The 27,187-nt window shown below is 35.7% G+C and overlaps 1 protein-coding gene across 1 annotated transcript in view; it reads right to left on the reverse strand.

Annotated features, from left to right (window-relative positions):
* Positions 1-27,187, reverse strand: part of BANK1 (B cell scaffold protein with ankyrin repeats 1) — a 281,258-nt gene that overhangs the window by 8,631 nt on the left and 245,440 nt on the right. Inside the window, 3 exon segments of the mRNA XM_055296901.2 lie at positions 3,069-3,132; positions 8,019-8,200; positions 23,115-23,183. Of these exon segments, the coding sequence (XP_055152876.2) occupies positions 3,069-3,132; positions 8,019-8,200; positions 23,115-23,183 (315 nt within the window).

Raw genomic sequence — 27,187 nt, forward strand, 5'->3', positions numbered from 1 at the left:
TCTCTGGCTGCTTTCAAGAATTTCTTTTTACCTTGGCTTAAAGTAGCTTGAAAATAAATTGCCTAGAAGTCCTTCTTTTAACAATTATGCTAATTTTGGTTTTTAAAAGTTTTTTCAACAATATGCAAGTGGTTTGCATTGAATTTGGCAAGTTTTTGGTCATCATTTTTTAAAAAATGTTTTGCCTCTTTTCACTCTTTTCTCCTTTTGGGTTCTAATTACATGCATTTTAGAATGCATTATATTGTCCTAAATGTCGCTGGGACTCTGTTCATTTTCGAAGTCCTTTTATCTCTCTGAAAATCAAATTGCATAATTTCTATTGGTCTGTCTTAATTTTGTTTACTAACTCTTAATTTGTCATCTCCAATTTGATAATAAGTTCATCTGATTAATTTTTATTTATTTTATTGTACTTTTACTTTCTATACTTTCTATTTGGCTCTTTTATATAGTTTCATTTTTTTTTTCTGCTTAGATTCCCTATTTATTCTGTCCTTAAAACCACATTTTTCACTAATTCAGTGTTTATAAGAGGTGTTTTAAAGTCTATTTGTTAAGATCAACAACATCCAACATCTCAGGTTCCGTCTATAGTTTCTTTTTCTTCATAAAGATTATAGTTTCCCGTTTCTTTGCGTGTCTTCTTTTTTTAATGAACACTGGACATTATAGATAATGTGTTGTATATTCTGGATTCTAGAATATTCTTCTGATGACAGTATGTTCTCGTTTTAGTAGGCAGCTCAGTTACTGTCAAGAACTTGTATAGACTTAATTTTATTCCTTTTCACCATGGGCTTTTTGTGATAGAAAGCCCAAGGTGTTTTCTTTTTAAGGCCTTGAGTTTGTAGATTCAGTCATCCTACAAATTCTGTCTCCCAGATAGATCTTGTTGGGGCTTGGTTTGAGATTTTGTTAGGGCATGTCTAGAGTAGATCTTACTCTAAATCATGGTTCTTACATCTTTTGGGTGTCACAGCAGAATGTCAGGTATTTTATGGAGGTGTTAAGATCGCCCTAATTTGACAGGGCCAGAAATTAAACACTCCCAGGCTGGCTTTTCCTCAACTCTGCTCAACCTCTAGTGTCTCTCTTTTGCTTTCAATGCCCTAGAAGTTGCTGTCTTGCATGCCTTGACTGTCTTGCTTTGCACATTTACAACTCATCTCTCAGCCACAGACTTGTGGAATCCTTCCCATGGACCTCTTAGGCTATCTCTCTACACAGCCACCTGCTCTCAGTGACCCACCACACATATTCTAGCAGCTTCAGCTGCCCTGAACTAAGATCTCTGCCTTCTCAGTTCAACAGAACTTCTTTGCTTTGCTCAGAGTGTAGTCAGGAAATATTCCTCTGGCAGAGGCCTGGGCCATAATGAGACCCACCTCATGAGTACTGCTTGTCTCTAGAATTATTCATAGTCTTTGGCTACCTACTGTCTGCCTCCTAATATCACTTGCTTCATATATTTGCCTAGTAATAGTGTCCTGTGCAATAGAAAGATTTGTATAGTATTATTAATTTCAGTGTGGCTGAAAGGAGAACTAATTGATTCATAATTAAGGCACTGATAATTAAGAGCATTGATTTTGAATTAAACAGAAATGGCTTCTCACTTCATATGTGTCCTTTAACTTTTCACTTTCTCAGGACCTCAGTTTCCTTATTTATAAATTGGAAATATTGCCCACCTCATAGAGTTATTGTAAGAAGCAGTAATGTATAAGAGATAATAAATGTTAGCTTTTTAATGCTCCTTGGTAAAATTATTTATATAACTTGTAATTTTATAAATCACTAAAATTTTAATCTTATTCATATTAGAATGGAGGTGTCTGTCACCTATAAGATGGCCATGTCTTCATGACCTTAATTATTTTAGAAAGTATATTTGTGTTTTAGAAAACATTTTAAAGTGCTTAAAGAATTCTCTCTAGAAAAATAGATAACTGTAAGAATTCTGTCTACAAAAATAGATAACTGTATAATATGAAGAGAAATTGAATTTCAACACGAAGGACTAGCTAAGAGCTATGCAATATTAATGAAAATGGAAGAGATGGAAGCTTTCACACTTTTAGTGGCTGCTAGTTTTTAATTATCTGTGCAGGGGGACAGTCTTGGGGAAACAGTGGTCAGATAGTGATAACATAATTTATTTTTAATTTTGGAATGTGTTGTTTATTTTAGCAAAAGTTTTACCATCTTAATAATGTTTGATTAGCTTAGTATCCCCTCCCCTAACCTCCACTGCCAGAGCAACTTTCAATTATTAGAAATTTTAAAATGATACACACATTGACAATTGTGAGAATTCACTGTATTAATATTTTACCTTATTAAAAAGCATGTCTCTTTAATCATTTGATTTTTTTTCTTTTTTTTTCATTTTGAGATGGAGTCTTGCTCTGTCACCCAGGCTGGCGTGTAATGCTGTGATCTTGGCTCACTGCAATCTCTGCACCTCCCGGGGGGTTCTCCTGCCTCAGCATCCCGAGTAGCTGGGATTACAGGCACGCACCACCATGGCCGGCTAATTTTTATGTTTTTAGTTGAGATGGGGTTTCACCATTTGGCAGGCCGGTCTTGAACTCCTATCCTCAAGTGATCCACCCACCTCGGCCTCCCAAAGTGCTGGGATTACAGGTGTGGGCCATCACACCTGGCCTTGATTTCTTATATAATGGATCATTAAAAAATTGAGCAGAGTTGTCCTATTTGCAACTTACATAGACATCAAAAGAAAGAGTAACAAGCATTTATTATATTTATAACATATAAAATACCATATTCTCTGGTTCATTATGAACTTTTATTATAAACCAGAGAATATGATAAGTATTTTATATGTTAACTTACACAAGCACCCTCAGATGCATATATAATTATAGATGCGTATTTTGCAGACAAGGAATTTGACTACCAGATATTAAGACCCTCTCCAGGTTAGACGGCTGGGAATTGTTGAGGTTTAGATTTGAACTCAGGCCCATTCATCTCCACAGTCCCTGAATTTTCAACTTAATCACTCTATTATTTTTGAATAGCAGGCGAATCTTACTTACTATAGACATTTTCTTCTTCTGGCCTTTTCCCAATAATGCAATCTCGTAGTTGTCGTAATTTCTCCTTAATGTGGAAACAACCAGGACATAGTTATGATTTTCAAATTTTTATGGATCAAGACGAAGACATCAACTACTATTAGCAATACCAATGCTGCTACTTGATATTAATTTGCTACTTATGATGTCTCAATTGCCATCCTTGATACTTTCCACATGTTATCTTACTTAATTCTCACAGCTTAATGAAGTGGATGTAAAATGTCGTCACTCCATTTTGTAGATATGGAAACTGAGGTGCAGAGAGGTACAGTAACTTTCCCGAATCATAGTTATAAGTGGTAGAGTCAAGATTGGATCCTAGAGTGCAATTCTTTGGGAAGTTGTTTTCCGAACCCGATACTTGTGGGGTCTATATTGGCTATTTGGTGTCCAAGAGCAGAAGGGCTACACAGTGATGGTTTGCTGATGCCTGAGCCCATCTCAGCCTCTGTATGGCACATTCCTTCCCAGTGTTCTAATTCTAAAAGTCAGAGACTTAAAAGCAGATGAACATAACAGGATTCCTCTTAGCACATCTGTGATCTTTCTTTGATTTCCAAATATTGAACATTATCTTTTTAAGCAAAATGTAAAACAAGCTAACATTTAATAATCTTGTTTTAGAACAGAAGAATAGCACTCTTTTCTCAGGATTTTCCTAGAAACCTAGAAACCACTTTTCCTATTATTTATTTATTATTTTTTAAATTTTATTATTATACTTTAGGTTTTAGGGTACATGTGCACAATGTGCAGGTTTGTTACATATGTATCCATGTGCCATGTTGGTTTGCTGCACCCATTAACTCGTCATTTAGCATTAGGTATATCTCCTAATGCCGTCCCTCCCCCCTCCCCCAACCCCACTACAGTCCCTGGAGTGTGATGTTCCCCTTCCTGTGTCCATGAGTTCTCATTGTTCAATTCCCACCTATGAGTGAGAACATGCGGTGTTTGGTTTTTTGTCCTTGTGATAGTTTACTGAGAATGATGTTTTCCAGTTTCATCCATGTCCCTACAAAGGACATGAACTCATCATTTTTTATGGCTGCATAGTATTCCATGGTGTATATGTGCCACATTTTCTTAATCCAGTCTATCGTTGTTGGACATTTGAGTTGGTTCCAAGTCTTTGCTATTGTGAATAGTGCCGCAATAAACATACGTGTGCATGTGTCTTTATAGCAGCATGATTTATAGTCCTTTGGGTATATACCCAGTAATGGGATGGCTGGGTCAAATGGTATTTCTAGTTCTAGATCCCTGAGGAATCACCACACTGACTTCCACAATGGTTGAACTAGTTTACAGTCCCACCAACAGTGTAAAAGTGTTCCTATTTCTCCACATCCTCTCCAGCACCTGTTGTTTCCTGACTTTTTAATGATGGCCATTCTAACTGGTGTGAGATGGTATCTCACTGTGGTTTTGATTTGCATTTCTCTAATGGCCAGTGATGATGAGCATTTTTTCATGTGTTTTTTGGCTGCATAAATGTCTTCTTTTGAGAAGTGTCTGTTCATGTCCTTCACCCACTTTTTGATGGGGTTGTTTGTTTTTTTCTTGTAAATTTGTTTGAGTTCATTATAGATTCTGGATATTAGCCCTTTGTCAGATGAGTAGGTTGCAAAACTTTTCTCCCATTCTGTAGGTTGCCTGTTCACTCTGATGGTAGTTTCTTTTGCTGTGCAGAAGCTCTTTAGTTTAATTAGATCCCATTTGTCAATTTTGGCTTTTGTTGCCATTGCTTTTGGTGTTTTAGACATGAAGTCCTTGCCCACACCTATGTCCTAGGCAGTTTTCCTATTTAGCTGTTTCCATTGCCTTACAGATCTCTCCTACCAGTGGTGCCAAATTCTTCTTCAGGCACTCCGTGACTGTGAGTAGGAGTGAGGAGAGTGAAGGGCAAGGTTTTTCATTCTCCACCATTTCATCTTCAATGCCAGGGATTCTACATGATTCTTAGTTATTCTGGAAACCAGCTTCCCCTATTAACTCCATGTTTGTGCCATTTTTTTCTTAGTTTCCTAGATTAATTCCTTCATCAATAATAATATGACTTCAGTTACCTCTGATAACTTCATTTATATTCATAGGATACAAACAAATACTTTTCCAAGCTGCAAGAAAAATGTTGAAAAGTACATAGCAATGCATATTTGTTTGCATGTGTGTGTGTGTTGAGGAAACAGGAGGAATATTCATCTTTTTGTTGTTTGGATTTTGGCCCAGTCCCTTATGTTAAGGACTGACTGATTCCTCTGACAGAATTCAGACCAAGTCATTAAACTTTGTTGCTTATGGAAAGTAATCTTAGTATCTGTTGGCCTTTATTTTTTAAAAAATAATTTTTTTAAAATAAGCATGAACAATATTCATTATCCCATTATCACCTTATTATTAGGTGAGTCAGATCAGTCTCTAAGTAGTGAGTATGAAGCACCTTAAATTCTTCCTAAAACAAGATTAAATTTAGGTATACAAACAAAATGGAAACAACCAGGGTTTAATGAAGCAACTAGTGAAATAATTTCCAAAATGATATTTAGGTTGGATAACTCTAAATGGAAAACATTATTATTTAAGGGTCTCAAGAGGATGAAATACAACTGACTTACTTCAACAAAATCTATACAATGTAACATTGCTAGGAAAGTGATTTGTAGGTCTGCACCTAAACACATGTGTATTGGTGATGACATTGACATGATTGAGAAGCAGTGTTGTAATTCTGATCATGAACAATGAAGAGTTGCAGAACTCTACAATCAGTATTCTTTAGTATTTATTTGGCAAAATAACTGCCTTTGCTTAGTGTCGCAAAATCTGGATGAGGTTCAGCCACCAACCCACAACCATAACTGCCCTTAGAGACAGGTGGTTTCTAACAAGCCATGATCTCAGATGTACTGGGAAAGTCCCCTGGCCTATATACTATATTGTTTGAAATTTCTCTATTTTGATTCTTTTTTATTGTTTAAAAATGTTTTCCTAAGCACCGTCTTTTAAATAAAAATTATCTCTTGGGCAAGTTACAATATTAAGCTATTATCAATTATTTATACTTTGGCCCAAGTTTGCTTATTAAATGTGTTTAATCAAACAGCTATCTAGAACTGGGTTCTGAAGCAATGGGATTTCCGTGATAAGAAGAAAAAAAATTGTTAAAATATTTTTGGAGTGAAAAGAGATGGAATAGGGGAATATGACCGTGTTATCTCTCACTAAGGAATGTCAAGGGGTGTGTGTGTGGTATATTTTGTTTTCATTCTCATCTCAGAACCATGTCCTCCAATCCCATCTCAGGAGGTAAATTATATTTACAGAACATGAGCTTATTTTAACTTAATATTTGAACATATATATGTAAATGTGTGTATGTGTACATATATAAAAATAAAAGTTTAAGGAGAAAGAAGATAAAAACTTATTGCATTTTATTTAGGACTGTTGCTTAGCGTGATTTTAATCATTTTCTCACTTCTTTCCTTTTAAGCCTGGCATACATAATACATAATACACTCTTCAGCGTAAAGATGCTTTACCTTAATTTCAGCAACGAGATTCAAAACACACTCACTATACTAAAGACAGGTATTATAAGCTGATTAGGTATTAGCTTTGGTATACTGGGTTAGAGGATTGACTTCATCAAATATTATTTGATTTCGCCACACTGACTTCCACAATGGTTGAACTAGTTTACAGTCCCACCAACAGTGTAAAAGTGTTCCTATTTCTCCACATCCTCTCCAGCACCTGTTGTTTCCTGATTTTTTAATGATGGCCATTCTAACTGGTGTGAGATGGTATCTCACTGTGGTTTTGATTTGCATTTCTCTGATGGCCAGTGATAAGGAGCATTTCTTCATGTGTTTTTTGGCTGCATAAATGTCTTCTTTTGAGAAGTGTCTGTTCATGTCCTCTGCCCACTTTTTGATGGGGTTGTTTGTTTTTTTCTTGTAAATTTGTTTGAGTTCATTGTAGATTCTGGATATTAGCCCTTTGTCAGATGAGTAGGTTGCAAAAATTTTCTCCCATTGTGTAGGTTGCCTGTTCACTCTGATGATAGTTTCTTTTGCTGTGCAGAAGCTCTTTAGTTTAATGAGATCCCATTTGTCGATTTTGGCTTTTGTTGCCATTGCTTTTGGTGTTTTAGACATGAAGTCCTTGATTCCTCAGGGATCTAGAACTAGAAATACCATTTGACCCAGCCATCCCATTACTGGGTATATACCCAAAGGACTATAAATCATGCTGCTATAAAGACACATGCACACGTATGTTTATTGTGGCACTATTCACAATAGCAAAGAGTTGGAACCAACCCAAATGTCCAACAACGATAGACTGGATTAAGAAAATGTGGCACATATACACCATGGAATACTATGCAGCCATAAAAAATGATGAGTTCGTGTCCTTTGTAGGGACATGGATGAAACTGGAAACCATCATTCTCAGTAAACTATCGCAAGGACAAAAAACCAAACACCGCATGTTCTCACTCATAGGTGGGAATTGAACAATGAGAACTCATGGACACAGGAAGGGGAACATCACGCTCCGGGGACTGTTGTGGGGTGGGGGGAGGGGGGAGGGACAGCATTAGGAGATACACCTAATGCTAAATGACGAGTTAATGGGTGCAGGAAATCAACATGGCACATGGATACATATGTAACAAACCTGCACATTGTGCACATGTACCCTAAAACCCTAAAGTATAATAAAAAAAAAAAATACTAAAAAAAAAAAAAATATTATTTGATTTCTTGAAGTATCTTCCTTAGTGGCTAGTTAAAAATAAAAGAACAGTTACCTGTATTCCTCATGAAAATTAAACATTAACAAACTAGGGGCTCCACAAGTGAGGGAATGTCCCAGAAAACACTGGGCCAATATTACCTGCTGAATCATTTCCAGGCCACTTTTTCCCATCTGCCAGTGTTTAAATTTCTCCAGAGCTTCATCCATAGACATTTTCCCATTCTTGACTTTCTCCTGCAGGAGGATGAGTTCTTCCTGACCATCATCAGTTAGACAGCCCCTGAGAGTAGAAAAGGCTGGACTCTCTATCCGAGCTCTGTCTAAAATACAAGGGGAGGGTGCATTAACAGAAAGTCCAGGTGTAGACAACTGGGAACAAAAGCACTCTACAAATAAGCCATTGGAGTAGCTTCTTCTTAACTCTCTATGAGCAGTCAAAGAATAAACCCGTACATGTTTAATGGGTTTCTTTCTAAAGATGGAGGTGCCTGGAAACTAGTCTTATGGGTGAAAAAAAAGTGTCTCATTACTGAGACACAGAAAAGGACAAGGAGAGAAAGGGCAGTAGCAAAAGTTATATACTTCGCTAGTTGACGGCAGTGCCAATTTTGTCTTGTTTCTGAGGATTATCAGAAATCATGTGCACAAAATACTTACTTAGCATAGTGCCTGCCACACAGTAAGCTAAATAAATGTTAACATTAATATTAACAATAAATATCTTTAGAATAAACAGTCTTTCTATCTTTGGGAAAGGAGATGTTAACCAACATCCAAATGTCACAAAAGGCTTAGGATCATTTGAAAATTTATTTCTGAAAGATTTTAAATAAATAATCAGTCATTTTGTAGTAAAATGCTTCCTTTTCAAAAGAGTTTATTTTGGAGCATGCTATGTATTATTTGCTCAGCACAAAAGGAATTTGTGGCCTGGCTTGAGGCACAGTGGTAGCAAACTGGCAAACCATGGGTGAACTCAGTGTTTCCCTTGTCCGCCATGGTGTTTAAAGACATAAATAGGCCTGCATGACTTTAAGGATGCTATGTGCTCTCTAGGTTACTGCAATCCTTGCCACACATTAGAGTTCCTGGATGACAACACATGTCTGCTACCTGCCTGGCTGCTGGAACTCATTTGAGTTTGTATCTTCTCATTTACATATTTCCATTAAGTGCAACATACTTTTTGTATTATTTCAGGAGGGGTAGGTAACACATCTTAATATACTATCAAGTCTAAATATGCCCACAGAGTCTGAAAGGAGAGAATAGCCAGTCCTACCCAACTGTATACCAGTGAGCTATCCCTGGAGGGATATACCCATTTCTGGGACTGCTTCTTCAAGAAAGAAACAGATGAATTTGACTATCCAGACAATATTAACAAGGATTTGGGAAATGGGGAGGGCATTCAAATTCTACAGTAATAAGAATTTGTTGATATAACTAGGATTGATTGTTCTGGAAAAGAGGTTTCAAGTATTTGATAGCAAATGTTATATGTCTGAAGAGGACTTGAGCTTTGGGGTTGTTCTGGAATGACCTGTAATGTTCCTCTCCGTTTTGAGAAGGACTGTAATAAGGGACACAGAGAGGGTTTCTTTCCAAAAAGATTCATGTGCACAGAAAAGTTCTCTGTGGCCAATAATTCTGATTCCCACAGGGGCTTTCTTTCTTTCTTTTTTTTTTTTTTACTTTTTCCCTTCTCACCATTTCCATTCAACACAGAGGCTTTCTTGACTTGTCTTTTCTCTTCAGAATCTATTCCCCCAGAACTAAGATGTCAACAGATCCTATACTCAAAATCTTCCTTCAAGGATGATGGAGCATGAAATCCCAGAGGAATTGGAGAAGCACAAGTTAGCCAGAGGGCTAATTGGTTCAGCAGCAAAAAGCACAGCTAACAATTGAGATCTTGCTTCTTATACCATTTGCTTTTTATAGGCCTCCACACTCAAATGCAGTTCGTGAAATGCAGTTAGCAGTAGAATTCTATGTGCCATCCCTGCCAGAGGAGAGAGGTTGAGCATCATCACTTAACAGCTATGCCATTTAACTATCACCTCACTCTGTCATCCTTTTGCCTAAGAAGTGTGAATTTATTTATATCTCAGGTAACCCAGGCAGCTGGATTTTCTGCTGTTCTGGAAGTTAGCTCAAGGATCGTTTTCCCAGAAAACCGTACCAGTTTTAGCTTTGCCATATGTACACGTTTAACTTAACAAATACTAACTCCTTTTAATAATATTTATTTCAATTACCCTTTCATATTTCTCAATCTAGCTAATAAAATACAAGTAAGAAGACTTTTTTGGGGGGTATGGTGTTCAGTTGCATGATTGTGCAGAAAGAACAAAAGAACAAGTTAGGAGCAGCCGAGGTCTTAAATATTGCCTTGAGAGTGAATTGTTTACAACTAAACTATTTTTACATAAATCTGCTTTTACCTTTTTTTTAAGAGTAAAGAGATTAAAGCATTTGTCTTGATAAATTAGGATTAGGCATGAGAAGTTGCAAAGAAAAATGATTTAGGCATTTTACTACCTTTTATTCTAAGGGTATACAAGTCAAACCAAAACGTGCAACCTGTAATTTTTGGTAGGGTTTACAAGATTTCTTTATTGCATTTAGATAACAATTTGATGGGGAAAAGGAAGTAATGACAGGTTTTCTGTCTTCCTAATTTTGTATATTTTTTTAGTTTACCTTCAGAAGAGTTAGTATGAATTTAATATAATTTTCATTAAAAAGCATTTGTCAGACAGCTAACTGTATGTATGGTAGACTTGTCTTTTAGTGTAAAAGCTTTAAGGTAAACTACAGTTTTTAAAATTAATTCCTTTTAAATAAATTTCTCTTTACAAGTATTGACATTTGATCAAATATTGGTCATATAAACATCAACCAAACCATTGTAGTGAGTATATAAATCTACAGATTAGGTAAGAATGTAAATTGGGCTTTTCATTAAAATTATTTACTAGGCGACTGGCTGGAAGGACTTTATTGAAAATTTGAAAGAAAACAACTTGATTGCCCAACAAAAAGTAATTAAAATAGAAAATATTTACTTAATAAAAATCACGTAGTCATTTAAAAAATATCGTGGCAACATAGAAAGTGCTTATTATATTATAACAAGTACAAAAGCAAGATACAAAATTATATACACATTAAAATTTTAACAGTATCAAAGTTGTATACATAATAAAGCATGAAAAGAAATTTTAAAAGATAATATGTTATTCTATTGTGATGCCATATTACATATGTAATTATTTTCTTATGATCTCCAACTTTCTATAATAATACTATATTGCTTTTACAATATAAAAAATTTCTGCCACTTTATTAATAGGCTTTCCCATGGAATGCATACCATTTCAATCCATGCCAGATATACCATGCTGTAAGTACTATGTCATACTATAAGTATCATGTGATGTCACACCATACTGTACCATCATACCAAATTAGTTCATGGCACTTAGAAAGAGCTTCTCAGTAATAGGACTTAAATAACTAGGGTCCAGGCGCAGTGGCTGACACCTGTAACCCCGGCACTTCAGGAGGCCGATGCAGGTGGATTGGTTGATCCCAGGAGTTCCAGACCAGCCTGGGTAACATGGAGAGATCCCATCTCTACAAAAATTAGCCTGTAGTCCCAGCTACTTGGGAGGCTGAGGTGGGAGGATTGCTTGAGCCTGGAAGATCAAGGCTGCAGTGAGCTGAGATCACCACTGAATTCCAGCCTGGGTGACAGAGCAGACCCTTGTTTAAGAAAGAAAAAGAGAGAGAGAGAGAAAGAGAGAGAGAGAGAAAGAGAGAGAGAACTAGTGACAAAAATTTAAATCTTAAGTTATTTTTTGTTATTTAATTTGGGACTTGGTAGGCATATAAGCTCAGGTCCATTAGGAGATGCTTGGTCTATCGATTTATTTGTAAGTTCCAAGTAAGGCCTCTGCATCCCCTTAACTTTAGGGTTGCATATATTCTTTGAGATTTGTTTGTTTGTTTTGTTTTGTTTCATTTTGTTTTTGTTTCTGTTTTGAGGCAGTCTCCTTCTGTCGCCCTGGCTGGGGTGCAGTGGCATGATCTCGGCTCACTGCAATCATCTCCACCTCCTGAGTTCAAGTGATTCTCCTGTCTCAGCCTCTTGAGTAGCAGGATTACAGGCGTGTGCCACCACGACTGGCTAGTTTCTGTATCTTTAGTAAAGATGGGGTCTTGCAATATTGGCCAGGCTGGTCTCGAATTCCTGGCCTCAAGTGATCTGCCTGCCTTGGCCTCCTAAAGTGCTGGGATTACAGGTGTGAGCCACCACACCTGGTATTTGAGTTTTATTTTAATGATTGTGATTTTAGAACATGATTTTTTTCCCCACCACTTAGAAAATACAGAAGAGTACTGAAAACTGAAATAACTGCCACTCATTATTATACTCTTCAGAAACAGGTATCGTAAACGTCTTGGTGGTCCTTTTTAAGTACCCATTTCTTTCCTTTTTTCTGAATTAGGGTTATACTGACATAGTTCCTGCTCTTTTCTCTTGGTCATGTAGCCTAAGAATCTTTCCATGACATTAAATATTCTTTGAAAAGTGGTTTTTAATGGGAGCATTATATTCCAAAGTTTGTATATTCAATAAAGTATTTAATCATTCTCTTACTAAGGGATTTTTTGTTTCCATTTTTCTCCACAATTATATGTTGTTGGAGCTTATAAGTCTTTTATATGAATCACTGGCTGCATTATTTATTTGGTTGGCATAGACTCATAAAAATGTAATTTTTGAGTATGATCACTTTTAAAGCTATTGATGTATACTTAGTGTCAATCTCCTTTCCTGGAACATGTTGTCATATACACTCTCACCAGTAGGATGAGGGAGTGTTTGTACTGTTTCACTTTTGATAGCATTTTGCATTATTCAATTCAAGTAAGTACAAAAGCTTTATAATAATTTTATAGTCTTAACCTTTCTCTCATTGCCAGCAATTCTTGTGTCATTATAACACCGAGTGCTGTAGCTTAAAGCATTGAATAAACAACAGACTTTAATATCACATATGGCTACTGGTCCTGCCCTAATCTTTTTTTTTCCCAAGTGATTACCTTTCAATTCTTCTTTTTTTTTTTTTGAGATGGAGTCTTTCTCTGTCACCCAGGCTGGAGTGCAGTGGCGCGATCTCGGCTCACTGCAACCTCCGCCTCCCGGGTTCACGCCATTCTCCTGCCTCAGCCTCTCCAAGTAGCTGGGACGACAGGCGCCCGCCACCACGCCCGGCTAATTTTTTGTATTTTTAGTAGAGACGGGGTTTCAACGTGGTCTCGATCTCCTGACCTCGTGATCCGCCCGCCTCGGCCTCCCAAAGTGCTGGGATTACAAGCGTGAGCCACTGCGCCAGGCCTCAATTCTTCTTAATTATCTTCTCTATCAATTTAGAAACATTCTTTCAAACTGTCATCTGTCTCCCTAAAGGAAAAGTATCTTATCAAAATGACTGGGATTCCCTTACATGTATAAGTTATTACAGAAACAGTTAAGAGTATTTAATTTCCCATTAGGAAAATAGCATTAGTCTATCTTTTTAATAGGTACTTTTTGTGTATGTTTTGAATTTACAGTGAATAATTTCTTTTCTTTCATGATGTCGCCAAACTAATATTTCTGGTATATAAAAAAGTGAATTATGTATTAATTATATCCAGCTAGTTAAAATAATTTTTAAGAGTCTTATAGTTGATGTTTTCAAGTTTTCTGGCATGTACGTATATCATCTAAAAATAATGGAGAAAGTATCTCCTTCCCAACAATTACATGTTTTATTTTAGATGCATGTTATTGCAGTTGCTAGAAACTTCCAGGATAATGGTAAGTAAAAATATTAATAGTAGGTATCCTTATCTTGTTCCTATCCTTAACACGAATACCTCTACTTCTGAACTAATATTTCTGATAATGTTGAGAAATTATTCTCTTTCTTATTTTATAAGATTTTTTAAAAATTATGAATAGTTGAACAATAATTTTGTCTTTTTTGTCAACTGAAATCATCATGTTTTTAAAAATAAAATAACTAGCACATTAATAGTTCTACTCCATGAGATGGTTCATATAATATAAAAATTCTCTTATTTGAATTTGAAATAACTCACTGGCAAAACTTACCCTGGTAACTATTGAGTTAAAAATGTATACAAACATGCCTTGGTCATTAGTCTAGTGATATTTTTACTTTTTATTTATCACTTGACATAATTTTATTAATGAGTATTTCCTTGGCATTTTTGGGGATGTATCTTTTTAAAGCAGAACATAGTTTTATTTTGGCTTGAAGAAGTTAAAAATATACCACTTTGGCACATCAACTATTTAAATTGAAAAACAGCAGGTGCAAGAAAGATGATTCTGACCTTTCAGTTGTTTCCCAAAAGCAGAAGACTAAATTCCCACGGTAAAGACACTCACTCTGTACAAGAAGGAAAAGCAATATCCTCATCTTCAAAGAGGAGAAGTTGAGACTAACAGAATTCTGTACAGACCGTGTTAGAATAACTCTTATCTTTTAAGCCTCCCCATTTTCACAGTTTACTGTTCTTTGTCTAATTCAGTAGCTAAGTAACTGACTAACTGCTTCTTGGAGTCTTCATTTTCTTTGAGGGCTCCAGTGCCATGTGAAACTATTATGCTTTTCTCTTGTTAATCTATTTTACATCAATTTAATTCTCAGTCCTGGCTGGTACCTAAGAAGATAGAGGTGTAGTTTTTCTGCTGCTACAGTCTTTTGTCCACATTTCAGTCTGTATCTTTTCATGAGAGAGATTGTATAACATGGTATTTGGAGCCAGGTAGATGAGGGCTCAAAGCTCTTTCTCATTCCATGTTTGTAAACTCCAGTTTCTTTGTTTATAAAATGAAGGTACATAATCCCCTTCTAACAGAGTTGTTGCAAGAGTTAAAGGAGCTAATACGTGTAATGTGCTTTGTCGTGTTTCAGGCTTCTGTTAAAGCTCAGGAAAGTTGTAGTGAGAGTTGTTAATATGATTACCTGAAATAGTACAGAAGGTGATTACAAGTTTGGCCTCCAGAGTATAACGGAATTGAGTTCAAATTTCACCTCTATCATTTCTTAGCTCTGTGTCCTTGGTTACAAATAATCAATCCATTTTAAAAGGAAAATAATATCTCATAAGATATCTTTGAGGTTTTAATGAACTATTGTTATGCAGATGATTAACACAGCACCATTTGTCCTCAGTGACTGTTACTGCTCTGTGAGAATGTTTTAACTGATATGAATTTATTGTGATGACTGCTGTTATACATAATCTTGTTTTGTATGTGGTTATAAAGACTTACGTATACATGTATTTGTATATACATATATACATATATGAAGGAATTTGAAAGTAGTGGTTACTTTTTAAAATTTCAGATTTTTTATCTTCTTTTATTAATAAAGTAATGAATGAAAAAACATTTTTTTCTAGTTCCTAAGTATTTTTATATTATTTGATCATTGTAACCAGATTATTGCTACGAAATTAGCAATAATTATGTTACATTACATATTTTTCTTTATCACCAATATTTTACATTCATGTCTTATAAATAAATTTACAATAATTATTTAAGTTTACTTCAGTAATTTTAATACTGTAATTTCTTTTCAAGCTTTTTGTTTTGTTTAATTCCTCATTAGTTAGAATATGTTTTGGTTAATACTTTCATAATGACAGAATGGCTATCTTTTCTAAAATTTTGGATATCCAAAAATTATTGTATTTATTTTCTTCTTACATGAGCAAAATACCTGACTAAATATAAACTTCTTAAGTTGCATTTTTTTCTCAAATAAACTTGGTAGTCCATTATCTCAAGTTTCTGTCACACAGATTCTCTAATTTTTTAATGGATTTTGATCTATTTTAGTAGAAAATCTAAGTTAAAGTACTTGCTCAATACTTTAAGATTGTTTCTTTTTCCTTATAATCAAAAAGATTTGCTAGGGTGCTTTTAAACATGAACAACTCTCCTTACTTTTTCCTGTCTCATAGTGAGCCCACTCAATCTGCATTATTCATCCTCCAACTTCCCACTTCTCCAAAGATTAGCTTAATAAAGTCATTGATTGTATTTTCTATTCCAGTTTTAAAAAACCTGTCTTACTTGAGTTGTATCTCTGTTCTCCACATCTTATTACTGTTTTTGGTCTTTCCATGTACTGAGAACAAACCCTTCTTCAATATGTTCTCTACTTCACTGATTTATTTTCACCTAATGGGAGTCCCTTTTGTTGTGACGACTGTGGATTTTAATTTGCCGTTGAAACTTTAGCTTCTTGGTTTATTTTATTTTTATCATACTTCCTCTTGTCAATACCTTTTCTTCATGTCACATGTTTAATCTCATTTTGGTGTCTCATCTAAAATGTCTTTCACATATTTTGCTCTCATCTCAGCCTAACCTCGACTTTCTGCTGCTATTTCCTCTCTATATTTTCCATTTGTTTATGAGTTCAAACTTTTCTCACATTTTCTTTTTTGGCCCCTGCATTTTGTCACCAACTGCCTAGTACTGAACCTGAAAGTGGGATACTTAAGTTGAAATACTGCCTTAGAACTTCCGAAAAAGTTAAAATATTTATAAAAAGCTTCATATTTAAGCAGTTATGAATTCTTAGCTGAAAAATGCTTAGTGCTTAGTGCTTAGTGTGTGTGTGTGTGTGTGTATTTCCCATTATTTCCATGTTGATAGCTTGGTGCTTTTGATACGTTACTGATTAAATAAATAAATCATTAACAGAAGTATAATTATTCTGAGTCTTTACAAAAAAAGTTCTCCTTCCCTTTTTCTGGAGTAGTTTTAGTTTATGAACTTTTCATATTACTTGTTTGTTCTCAACTTTAAGCCTTCTGGCATGGTGGCTCATGCCTGTAATCCCAGCACTTTGGGAGGCCGAGGTGGATGGATCATGAGGTCAAGAGATGGAGACCATCCTGGCCAACATGGTGAAACCCCGTCTCTACTAAAAATACAAAAATTAGCTGGGCGTGGTGGTGCACGCCTGTAGTCCAAGCTACTCAGGAGGCTGAGGCAGGAGAATCGGATGAACACGGGAGGCAGAGGCTGCAGTGAGCCAAGATCGTGCCACTCTACTCCAGCCTGGCGACAGAGCGAGACTCTGTCTCAAAAAAAAAAAAAAAAAAAGAAAAAAGAAAAGAAAAAAAGAACACATCTGTGGAATCATACGGAATCATTGTTCACCAAGGCTTTTGGTGTTTATATGTCCTTTGGTTCTTTCCTTGTGTTCAGGTCAAATTCCTGGGACTGTGGAAAACTTTAATAGGTGCAGTTCGCAACTCAAGATCCCAGGATTTACCAGGCTTTTGTCTAATGCAGCTGCCACGATAGAGACGGGACATGATTCCCTGGCACTATGTATCTAAGTCCACGCGTAAATTTCTAACAGACTTCTTGACCTTCCCATTCCTCCATTTTAGAGCTTTACTTTAGAGTCCCAGGACCAGCCAAGTGTAGCATTACCCTCCTACCCCCACTTTCAATGGGAAGGAATATTTTCTGCATGTATGTGGAAAGATCAGAGCTGGGACACAGAGCACTTGTAAAAATTAACATTTATATAGCAGAGAGGTAGCTGGGGTCAGAAGGTAAGGGAGGGATTAAATAACTTTCTACCTTCTATTCTGAGCAAAGGACTGATTTGTTTCATAGACAGTAGGGGTAGACTACTGATTTTTTAATTTGTCTCAATTAACTTTTCTCAACCTTAGAATTAATTAGAATTAGTTCTAGATTCCAGTAAGCTTATTTTCCAGTCTTTGTTCTCCCTATTATTAAGAATTTCATCTCTTTTGTGTGTGCTTTGATTTCATTTCTGAGAGACAACACTGTGGGTTGCTAACATATTGCTATTTTAGACAAAAACTGAGCTATTACACAAAATTTTCAAGGTATGACTTTAACAACAAAAAAAAACTTTTGTGAGCAATATGACAAATGGAAATGTAAGTATACTGGAAAAGGGAACTGAAGCCATTATTCTTTTATGGAGTACAAATGACCACATTTTGACAATTTTCCCTCTTTTCTGTTTAATATATCCAGTATTGGCAAAAACAGCCTTATGAAAATACCTCAGAGATCAGCATTCTCTTTTCCCCATGTAAGGGTAATATCTTCCCCATTTCTCCAGGTCTCCTGCTTCTAGACAATTTTATTATTTAACATTTATCAAAGTGCTACAGCAATGCGCACTTATAGAACACAGAAAGGATATGTTGCCTGACTACCTCTTTCCCGTGAGTATGCACACTCCTGCCCTACAAAAGACCAGCCAATAACGAATTTGTAGTCTGGAGTGAGGAATTGGTGCGCAGGGGCTATACTAGGGGTTACAAGCTCATAAGCCTATAGGGGCCATGCAGATAAAATTACTGAGCAAATAAGATTTAGTACCTCCTTATTAAATACATTTGAATAATTTTCATTAGCAAAAATAAATGTTATTTTTTTCATAACCTGACTCTCTTGATATCCCTTTTATTTTCTCACTTTTGATAGAATTATGACTTTAGAGAAAGGTGTTCCAAATATAAGAAAACAACACAGAAAGCATGACAACAAATGGTAATAGTCATTTGTTGCAAGTTATAAATTTATATAATAGGGAGTGGCTGGAAATTTGAATATTTCAGGAAGCATGGTCTTAAATGCTTGCAAAAGTTTTAAATTACATTGTGTGGATTATTGTTAGAATATAATTTACTTAGGGGCTAAATTTGACCACATGTGGTCTCTGAAACATAGTTTCTTTTGGTGGGATTTTTTTACATGTTGATTTTGAGATTATTGCTGATTACCGTCTCATCTATTTGACTTTTAGTCATATCTAAGGTAGGGCTTAGGCAACCAAAGTTTAAAAGCTCTGCAAATAATTCTTACGCTCATCTAGAGTTGGAAGTGACTGGTATAGGCAGTTGGTTAGGGTGGATGTGCTCCTCCTACCCACAGAACCTTACCCTTCAAAGACATGGTTTTGTTAGCAACAGCCAATCCATACAGATCTGCAGCAACTTGATTCTTGCCTCTTTGGAGGCAAGAATTCGGCTGAGGGGCATAAGGCACAGGAGAGAGAAAGGCAAGTTTTAGATAGAGTAGTATTGAAAGTTTATTAAAAGGTTTTAGAGCAGGAATGAAAGGAAGTAAGGTACACTTGGAAGAGGGCCAAGTGGGCAACTTCAGAGATCCAAGTGCACTGTTCAACACTTGACATGAGGTTTTAAACATTGGTATGGTTACGGGGTTAGTGTCTCTCCTCCCTTGGTTTTTCCTTGGGGCGGACTCTCTGCAAACGCAGTGCCCTGCCAGCACTTGGGAGGAGCTGCGTGTGCAGTATGTTTACTGAAGTTGTACATATGCTCATTTAGGTGTTTTTTCCTTACCAGTTGAGCGTTCCTAGAGAAAAGTCATATACCAGTTAAACCCCACCATTTTGCCTCTTAGTGCCCATGCTTGCGCCCACTTGCCCAACTCCTGAGATCTTATTGGGAAGCTGCTGATGACCAGCTTCAGGTGTTTCCTATTAAGAGACTGCCTTTTGCTGGCACTGGCTGTGACCAATTACGGTTTTAAAGAAACAGTTTAACAACTACCTAACCATCACCTGGTGGTCGTCTGACATTCCTGGGTGGGTGGCCCTCTCCTGCCCTGCTGTGTCTGCCTAGCTGCCTACACTAACAGTTTGCCCTCTAAGAGTGAGAGCAACAACACACCCTTTATAAGTTTCATTTGACTATATGGCTGAGGAGATCTGTGGATGTAATCTATGATCACAGGGAGGCAGCTTGTTAAGAATGCTTGAACCTCATCAGTTGCCACGTGTCATATCCAAGGTAAGATGGGGATGATCTTGATATAGATAGAAAAAGCCCTTCTGTACAGTCCAAGATGTGAACAAATGTGACCCTAGACTATATATGATTTTGTAAAACAGGGAAAATTAGCCAGATATTTCCATCTTTGAATAAGGAGCCCTTAAATTCTTTCAACATTTTTGACTTGATCATGGTCACTTAGAAATCTTCTAATGACTAAGTATATTTTATAGAAAATTTATTATCTGGCAGCGACCAAATAATGCAAGCAATCTAGTCACTGGAAAGCCATCTTCCCTTATTATAGGTTTAATGACTGGAATTGAGGGTATGAATCAGTCCTCTGTGAGCTTCAATAACATAAGCCAGACTTCAAAATCCTGATCAACTCCAAACACACTGGCAAATGCAGTTCTCTGGGTGGTAGCATTGAAGAAAAAACCCTTGACTGCTCTGTAAAGCTCAATTTTGGGAAGGAGGATGGAAGTGAAGTGGCAGCTTGTTCATCTATGATAGCACTCCTTAGCATTTTCTAATTTCAAATCCAAATTGGGAAAATTGACTTTAAAACTGTTTTGATGGAAAATTTTATCTGTGATCCAAAGTCCTCAGCATTTTTCCTTACATTTTTTCAAAATGTGAAAACTGAGTTGAAGAATCTGTTGAGTTTCCATGGAAATGGTGCCAATTAATTATTTTTTCCTCCTTAGGAAAATTCCTTGACTTAGAAATAATGTAACTTCCTGGCAATCCCTTGCCAGTCTTAAACTTAGTGCACTTGAAATGCTTATACTTTCAATGGGAAAGTAGTTGGCTCTCATAATCTCTTTTCTCTCCAGCATATAGAAGAGTTAAATAATAATTCCTTTTTTCCTTCTTTAGAGAACTTATCTAGTCACTTTAGAAAATCTTGCCTCTGACAAACATTATATAAAAGGCCCTTTTTATTGGTCTACCAAATAAAGAGATTATCACTGGTGAAGCATGTACTGCTTTTCCTAGTACACCATGAAATCCCAGGATATTTGAAGAATATTCATTAATTAGGTAATAAGCAGTTTTCATTGCATAGTATGTTACATGGACTGAATGATCATAATATCTGCAACAGTTTAGATAAATATGGTTGGATGAAATCAGCCTTGTTTGGTATTTAGGTACATAATTCTTTTATTACTAAGTATTCCAAATTATCTTTTTTTCATGCTAACTGCTGATTTCCCTGCACACTATAGCCATCAGGGAGGTTTTTAAAGAAACATTTGATAATGATTGATGTTCCTTTAGTCCTTACAAATAAAACAATATGCTCTTCCATTCTGGTACATTACTGATATTCAGGAATAAAGGAATCTAAGGAAACTGCTCTAAGATGACTAATCAAAAATATCATTGATAAGTTGGATTTAAGTACGTACACAGAAAAAGTATTACAGACAAAATATGATTAAAATGTTAGTATCTGAGTCCCCACAGAATTTTTAAAAATCTAGAGGTAATTGACCTTGATTATGCAAATTAGGTAACAAGATATGGACAGATAGTAATCAATACAATATTGCATAATTAGGTCCTTGTTTCCCTTTACCACCCTCTCCTCCCCCTTTTCTGTGGGCAGATGAGTACTAATTGTCTGTACATGGTAGAATAATGACAGGGCTCTTCTAAGCTTAACAGATACTAGCAGCCCTTCCTTGCATTGCTGTCTGTGGGACAGCCAGAAGGATAATTGATAAGATCAAACATTCCAAGGATCTCTTCATTACACTTGATAGTCGTCATTTCCCTTCATCTCTTGTGGCCTTCTTCGCATTTTCCCCTTAATTCTAACATAATTTAATTAAAAACATGGTAATTGAATAATTTATAAGAAAAACACTTCAGGGATTTTTCTCCCAAAAAGCTCAAAGCATCTCCTCTGTTCATTCTTTCCAAAGCTCTGTGAGGTATGTAGGGGAGGCCAGGTAGAAATAATCTTATCTACTTCGTTTAATTCGTTAGTAGCTGTTCTGATCCTAATTATACAATGATCTCACATGGAGCTTTGCATTTATTTCTTGAGAGAGCTAAAGGCACAGTGGGAGGATAATAGTAGACTTAAAAAACATCTATCTTCCTCCTTAAATATGAAATCACTAAAAATGGAAAACTGTCAAAGAGTTTTTTGCATGTAAATTTACAAGCAGTGTATTCAAGTGTTTCATGAGAGCATAAAAGTTCAGCTTCATCATGTGTTGCATTCGAACACCATGTATTAATTGGAAGATGATCTAAGTACCACCTTGCTGTTGTGAAATAATGTCACTTGAAGTGATGGGTGAGAATCACTCCTTTAAGAATGCACCCTTGTTTGAAGGATGATTCATAATGTCCTAGGAGCAGGTCCATGGAAGGTCTGTATTTAATAGTTCAGTGGGTGTTAGAATTTGGTGCAATCCATTCCCAGCCATCTTCACAATGGCAAAAAAGGAGCCTGACTGGGAGTGGTTAGTAGTTGCCATGAAATAATTTCCTGGTTTTATTCCAGTGTCTCCCTCAACAATTTACTGGCACCATTTTCAAGGAAATATTAGTTTGGACTGAAGTTATTTCAAAGATGGGCCTGTATATACACATTCATTATCATGGGCAGCTAATGGTACCCCCTACCTCTGCCACCTTTAATGTTTTTCATTTTTGAACATTGAATAAGGCCTTATTGTCAGACAAAAAATCATAATACATAATCTGCGAGAGTCTTTCTTTTCAGTAGAAGACAAACATTTCAGGGAAAACTGGAGGCAGAAAATATTCTGTCTGTGGAAGATGTTTCTGTGGCTACAGTTTTCAGCTCTTCTCTGCATAACAAATAATTGTTCAAGAAATGTTAGATCAAGTGCTGAAGGCAAGAGAACAGTTGAAAAGGATGCAGTCTTTGATTGGCATTTAGTGCAAACCATAGAAAACTCATGCTAGCCCCTTTCTTTGGAGGAATCAAATCATTTGCCACTCCTACCAAATTAGGTTCCAGAGGCTTCCCTTATAGGTCTATAAAAACACAGCCTCTGATGCATCTTAGAGAATTTTTCTTACTTGACCTTCCTGGAACCCTCATGATAACATCGACAATACTACCACAAACATTCTGATAAGGCCATTTCATGCCTTTGTTAATTAAAATAATTTTCTTGTATTAATTGTATTATGGCAAAATTATATTGTGTGAGGCTAAGAGTGAGATTTATAAAGCACACAATTACATACTTCTGTCCTAGGAGGCTTTATTCAGTATTTATAAGATTTCTTGATATTTTACCTAGAGATTACTAAATAGATTGAAGTTAGTGTTAGTACCTTGTTTCTTAGGAAGACCACGGAACTTGTCATCATCCGATTGTCTTCTGGCTGTCTTTTGTTGAAACACTGTAAAAAATATAGAACATATTATTTACGGAACACAAACGTTCAAAAAATCCATACTGTAGAAGTCTCCAGGAAGCCAGAATGCAATATATCATTTTCCTGAGTATCAGTTCCTGAATTGTATTACTTTTGAGTAGGAAGATTATCAAATTTACAATTTTCTCATTTGTGCAGCTTATCAGTCATTTCAGAAAGCATTTTCATTGAGCAGAGTAGTATAATGCTGATGCAATGCCTCATTAAACTATTTAAATCAAGATATAATTCCATTTTGATATCAGGTAAGAATAAAAGCTGCATTCTTTTAAAAGTGATAAATGTTAAAATCATATGAAAAATTCCATTTGCACAGAAATTACCCATGTTGACTTTCTGATGATAAGCAAGGATAATGACTGTTTCTCCTTAAATAGGTAAAAAGACTCTTGTATTTCACAGATGTAATAATAAAAAAAGCACTTTATTCTTGCATCATCTATCTAGACCGCAGACCTATTAAAACAGTTTATTCGAATTACTTCATTATCTGAAAAGTGCTTTGTTCTCATTTATTATTTCTCACATGAAATTCTGGGAGACAAGTCAGCATTACTCAGCCCATTTTGCAGATGAAAGATAAAATTGATTGTTTGATATTTATTGAGCGCCCACAAAGTTCCATATAGCTTCTGGCATTTTTTAGTAAAAAAGTCCAGACTCTTTACAACTTTACTTTAGAAAATGAACATCCCAGAGTTACATTTATTTTTTATGGGCAGTGTGAATTACAGGGTTTGGGAACTGGAAAAGTCTTTGGAGATTTAGTCCAACCTCATATGTTTATAGATGAGGGAGCTGGAAGTAACTAGCTTGTAAAAGGCTAAGTAATTTTGCAATGATCTCAGAGTTGTGGTTAGCAGAGATGTGATTTAAACCCAGAAGCCTTGAACTTCAATCTATTGCATGGTTCCTTATAGCACTACTGCCTCTTCCCCTCCATAACTATTCTCTTATAAAGGTAAAGAAGGAGATAGAGGGAGAGGATTAAAAGAGAACTTAGAATATTTCCAACACAGTTGTATCTCTTGTTCCTTTTAGCAGTTCGACAGAATTTCCTGGGATAATTGAGCTGAGGCCTGTGGGAGTGAACGTGTTTTAACCGGATAGTGCTGGACCACTGTGATTGGCAGAAACATCCTGACAGTTACCCTAGATTTCTGTCTTTGGTTTTAATGTTCTTTAAACCAATATAAGATCAAGGACATATCTGTGATTAACCCCGGAGACGTTTTTTAGATGAAAATTTCCCCCCCATCTGATCAAAAATTAGTTATTAAAAATGTATAATTTGCCAGATGCTATCAAGACAAAGAATACTCCCTTCAACTGTGCTCTTTTAAACAGAAAAGGCAAAATATGTTTCAAAGTTTAATGTGTTTGAGAAAACATATACACATAAAATAATATTTTTGGTTGAAAACCAGTTTTCTGCTTCAAGTTAGTACATGGAAAACATGCTAAATATAACTAACTGGCAAGTTCTGGGTTTGTGGCTTACTTACATTTTTCCTAAAATAAAATATATTGAGGAATATATAGTGTATGAATATATGTTAGGATATTAAAATAAATGTTGTAAGAGGTACTTGATTTTCTTCTATTAAAGTCTTTAAAATGCAATGCTTTAAAAATTTTAATAACATGCGGTCTCTGTGCTTTTTTGCCAATATTGTTAAGATATAACTAATGTTTAAGAGGAAAAAGCTGGCATCATTAATATGGGAAATGACCTGAATCCAAAGATCTATTCAGACAATAAATTCTTCAAATAAAAATTACATTAATTGATAAGCTTTTAAAATTCTGCTGAGGTTTGAAGCTACAAAGTACTTGGAAATGAAATTATTTTTCCAGCTTTTTGGCATTAATTTGTTACAAATCACTTTACACCCTATATGTTACTGGAATCCTTTTTGATGATAACAAATGCTCAGCCTGTGTGAAGTAACAGTAAATGTTAAACAAATAAATGCTCTCTTTCAGTTACTAGATTAAGAAGTTACAAGGATATTTATTGTCGCGATTTCACCAGGGCTTATATTCGGAACAGCTGGGGACAAGGGCAGAATATTGGGATGAGACTGTAGGATACTATGAGTGGGGTAATTGTGAAAATGCTGATAATAGGACTGTTTAAAAGCAGACGTGTAGTAGGTCATGCCCAGAGTTTAAAGGTTCCCTCTACCTGTTTTACCCACCTCTGAGTTCTCCTTTAATTCACCTGCAGTTGCACCCATACCTCTAGGTTCCCTTTCTCCCACCTACAGATGAGTCTCACTTTCTAAAAAGAAAACAACTAGCAATTAGCATATTGCCAAACACACTGTCTTCCCATCCCTTTCAGTTGGGGAGGTATTTTTAAATATGAGGCAACTTTGGGAAAAGACCTATTCTATCTTATTTCCTGAAGAAAGCACTAGCCCATCAAAATTATCGCTGAAGCAAACACACCTGTCAAGGACACACATTCCATTAGAATAGATACAAGTAAAATTTCCAAATCTGTTCATCTTTCTATCTTTATAGTTCCTATTAGCTGAAACATTTAAAATTGCTTCAACTAGCAAAACCTTTGTTCTAAAAGACTTTATGTACTTTATATTTACCATGTTCAGCCACCCCATACCACCTTTACAAGAGGTAGATATAAAATCCATAACAGGGTGAGAACTGAGTGTAGGGTTATAGGTCACTTGGATTTATATACAAAAGTACATTATTTTGTAAAGCAAGAGTTGTGGTTAGTTAGACGAGAATTTGTTTTAAATGTATTATAACCAAAAAGTTGTATACCAGAATACTAGCCAACTTGGCACAGAAGATGGGCTATAGTTTTCTCTTCATATCAACCACATGAGTGACATGGAAAAAGGGCTTTTCCCTCTTTCTCCCCAACACCCTTCTGGCCTTTATTTTCTTGACAATAAAGTTAGGGCTTAGATGTGATGATCTCTAATGTTTCACTCAGCTCTAACGTTCTGAGATGTTACCAATTCTTGTTTCCCAAGACACTCCAGGTCCAATGGTGCTGGGAAAAACTCTTAGGTGAGTATGAATTTAAGTAGAATGCTATGTTTTGAGGAAAATATTATTTATAACCTGGGGGGCTTAGACTAACATAAAAATGAGAAAGTTTTAAATCACAGATCAGTGGTAATTTTTTATCATATGTTGAGACAATCCTTTCCCTATGTGTTTGAATTCTTAAAAAATTTACCTCATAAGTGTTCAAAACATGCTATCAAAGTAATTAGGATATATGTCAACTTTGCTGACTCTCTCCCCAGTGAAATCTTATTTTCTCCTCCTACCTAAAACTGAAATTTGAGAAAAAAGAAATATGAATGCATTATTAGTTGTTGCCACTACCTTTAAACATAAAAAGTCCACAGACAACAAAACAATTTTTGAGGTTTAAAATAATCCCAAAGAATACAAATTTCCCAAATAACACCCTTTTTTATTTTAAACATTGGTAGAATGACTTCTGTAAAATTTTCTCTAGAATATGACATTGAATGAAAAAATTAGCATATCATTAAATATTCAAAATGTTAAGCAAAGCAGAACTAGCAGAAGAGCAGAGGAGGAGGAGAAGGGGAAATTTAATGAGTTCACTTGCACTACTTGTCTTTCCAGGCTGCATCTGCGAGAATAGTCTTCATGTCAACCTCATTTGTGGTCTATTTCAAGCAAAGGGACCCTTCCATAGCTGCCCTTCTTAGAAAATCTGGTAAATCTTTTTTTGAATTATTTCATAAGTGGCTATAGTGATAAAAACCTGTGCAATTAACAACAACATTCATTTTGTGAATGATAAACCACAAATCCCTTGATGGTTGTCCATTAGATGTGAACAGTGAAATGTTATTTAGAGCTGTACAGCTATCATTGATGATAAGGCTTGAAAATAGAGATTTTATATAAAATAAAATACATAGATTCGTGTTGTGCTCTGGGCTTTC

This window comes from Symphalangus syndactylus, chromosome 10 (assembly GCF_028878055.3).
Source record: "Symphalangus syndactylus isolate Jambi chromosome 10, NHGRI_mSymSyn1-v2.1_pri, whole genome shotgun sequence".
NCBI lineage: Eukaryota > Metazoa > Chordata > Mammalia > Primates > Hylobatidae > Symphalangus > Symphalangus syndactylus.